The sequence below is a fragment of the Heloderma suspectum genome, chromosome 6 (genome assembly GCF_057233095.1).
Source record: "Heloderma suspectum isolate Gila_16-S chromosome 6, 16-S_ref, whole genome shotgun sequence".
Lineage (NCBI taxonomy): Eukaryota > Metazoa > Chordata > Lepidosauria > Squamata > Helodermatidae > Heloderma > Heloderma suspectum.
The window spans coordinates 84674393-84675976 of NC_139463.1; the positions used below are offsets into that span (position 1 = coordinate 84674393).

Sequence of the window (1584 nt, forward strand, 5' to 3'; positions counted from 1 at the left end):
GTAAAGTAAGTTGTCTTTTTGCATGACCCATATTTCTGATACCAGAACCTGACAGAAACTACTTTATTGGTTTATTGATTTATCAAAACGTTTTGGCCCAGATTTCATATACAAATCTTGCTTCTTGAAAATAGTTTCTATATCTAGTCTTATATTTAGTGTTCTTAGTATCAGTAACACTACCTTTCTCTGGTGGCATTTGCAGTTCTCTGGCACAATGATCCTGAATAATAGAGAAAATATCTCAAGAACAGTTGTGACAGAGTTTGTATTGCTTGGCTTCTCTAGCCTCCCGATGATGCAGCTGCCACTGTTCTGCCTCTTTCTGATCTTGTATATCTTGTCATTAATTGGCAATGCTGTGGTCATCATCATGATCCGCCTTGAATCCCGCCTCCACAGCCCCATGTACTACTTTCTCAGCAACCTCTCCTGGTTGGAGATTATTATCACCACCACAGTCACCCCCAAGATGCTCAGCCTTCTCATCTCAGAGAAAAAGACCATCTCCTTCTTTGGATGCGCTATACAGATGACATTATACTTCCTTGCTGGAACCACAGAGGTCCTTTTACTAGGAGCCATGTCTGTAGACCGCTACTTGGCCATTTGCAACCCGCTGCGCTATACAGCCATAATGAGTCACCAGATCTGCGTCCTGATGATGCTTTCCTGCTGGTTGGGAAGCTTCTTCTGTATTGCAATTGGCACAGTCTTCAAGGTTGGACTACCTTATTGTGGCCCCCATGTCGTTGATCATTTCTTCTGTGACACCGCACCCTTGACAAAGTTGGCCTGTGCAGACACAACCCTCATTCTACTGATAGAATTTGCCTTATCCTGTTTCACTCTGCTGAGCTCTGTCTCAGTGACAACGATCTCCTATCTCTGCATCATTGTCACGGTGATGAGGATGCCTTCAGTCCAAGGTAGGAAGAAAGCCTTTAGCACCTGCAGCTCTCACATCACTGTGGCCTCACTCTATTATGGCAGCTCCATATTCATCTATGTCAGGCCAGCTGGCAGCTCTTCCATGGATTTCAATAAGGTGGCCACAGTGCTCAACACTGTGGTAACCCCCTTACTCAACCCAATTATTTATAGCTTTAGGAACAAGGTAGTCAAGGATGTTCTGAAAGATGCAGTGAAGCATATTGGTGCCACATTAGGGAAGACAGTTGATTAAACACTTGCTTCGCCAAACATCTTGATTGGACTCCTAATCCTTGTATATCCTTCAGCTTAAAATACCAACCCTTCTTTTCTGACTCATCGAATTATAGTACTTTCTCAGGTATTTCTTCTGGTAGAAGGAACTGCTAGCAGGTTTGGACACTATCATGTTTCAGTAACCACTTTATCTTAGAAGCTGTTTACTCTTTGAATTGCAAAACACACACTTTTTATTGATAGACATTGTGTACATGCTATCACTCACTTCTGACATCACTAGTACAATCAGTGAGAGAGATCTGTACCAGCAAATTGAGAAGACTGCAACATTAATCCCCAATACTGTCAGCAGTAACAGATTGTCATAAAACTGGATATTTATGATTGCATGATTTGTAGGTAGAGGACACA

The 1584-nt window shown here is 42.4% G+C and overlaps 1 protein-coding gene across 1 annotated transcript; it reads left to right on the top strand.

Annotated features, from left to right (window-relative positions):
- The first annotated feature begins 217 nt into the window (after positions 1-217).
- Positions 218-1186, top strand: LOC146341639 (olfactory receptor 6M1-like). The gene has a single exon (XM_084808392.1). The coding sequence runs from the start codon at positions 218-220 to the stop codon at positions 1184-1186; it is 969 nt and encodes a 322-aa protein (XP_084664518.1).
- The last annotated feature ends 398 nt before the right edge of the window (positions 1187-1584 follow it).

Excerpts from the sequence above, each read along its gene's own strand:
- LOC146341639 (XM_084808392.1), top strand. The coding sequence starts at position 218 with ATGATCCTGAATAATAGAGAAAATATCTCAAGAACAGTTGTGACAGAG.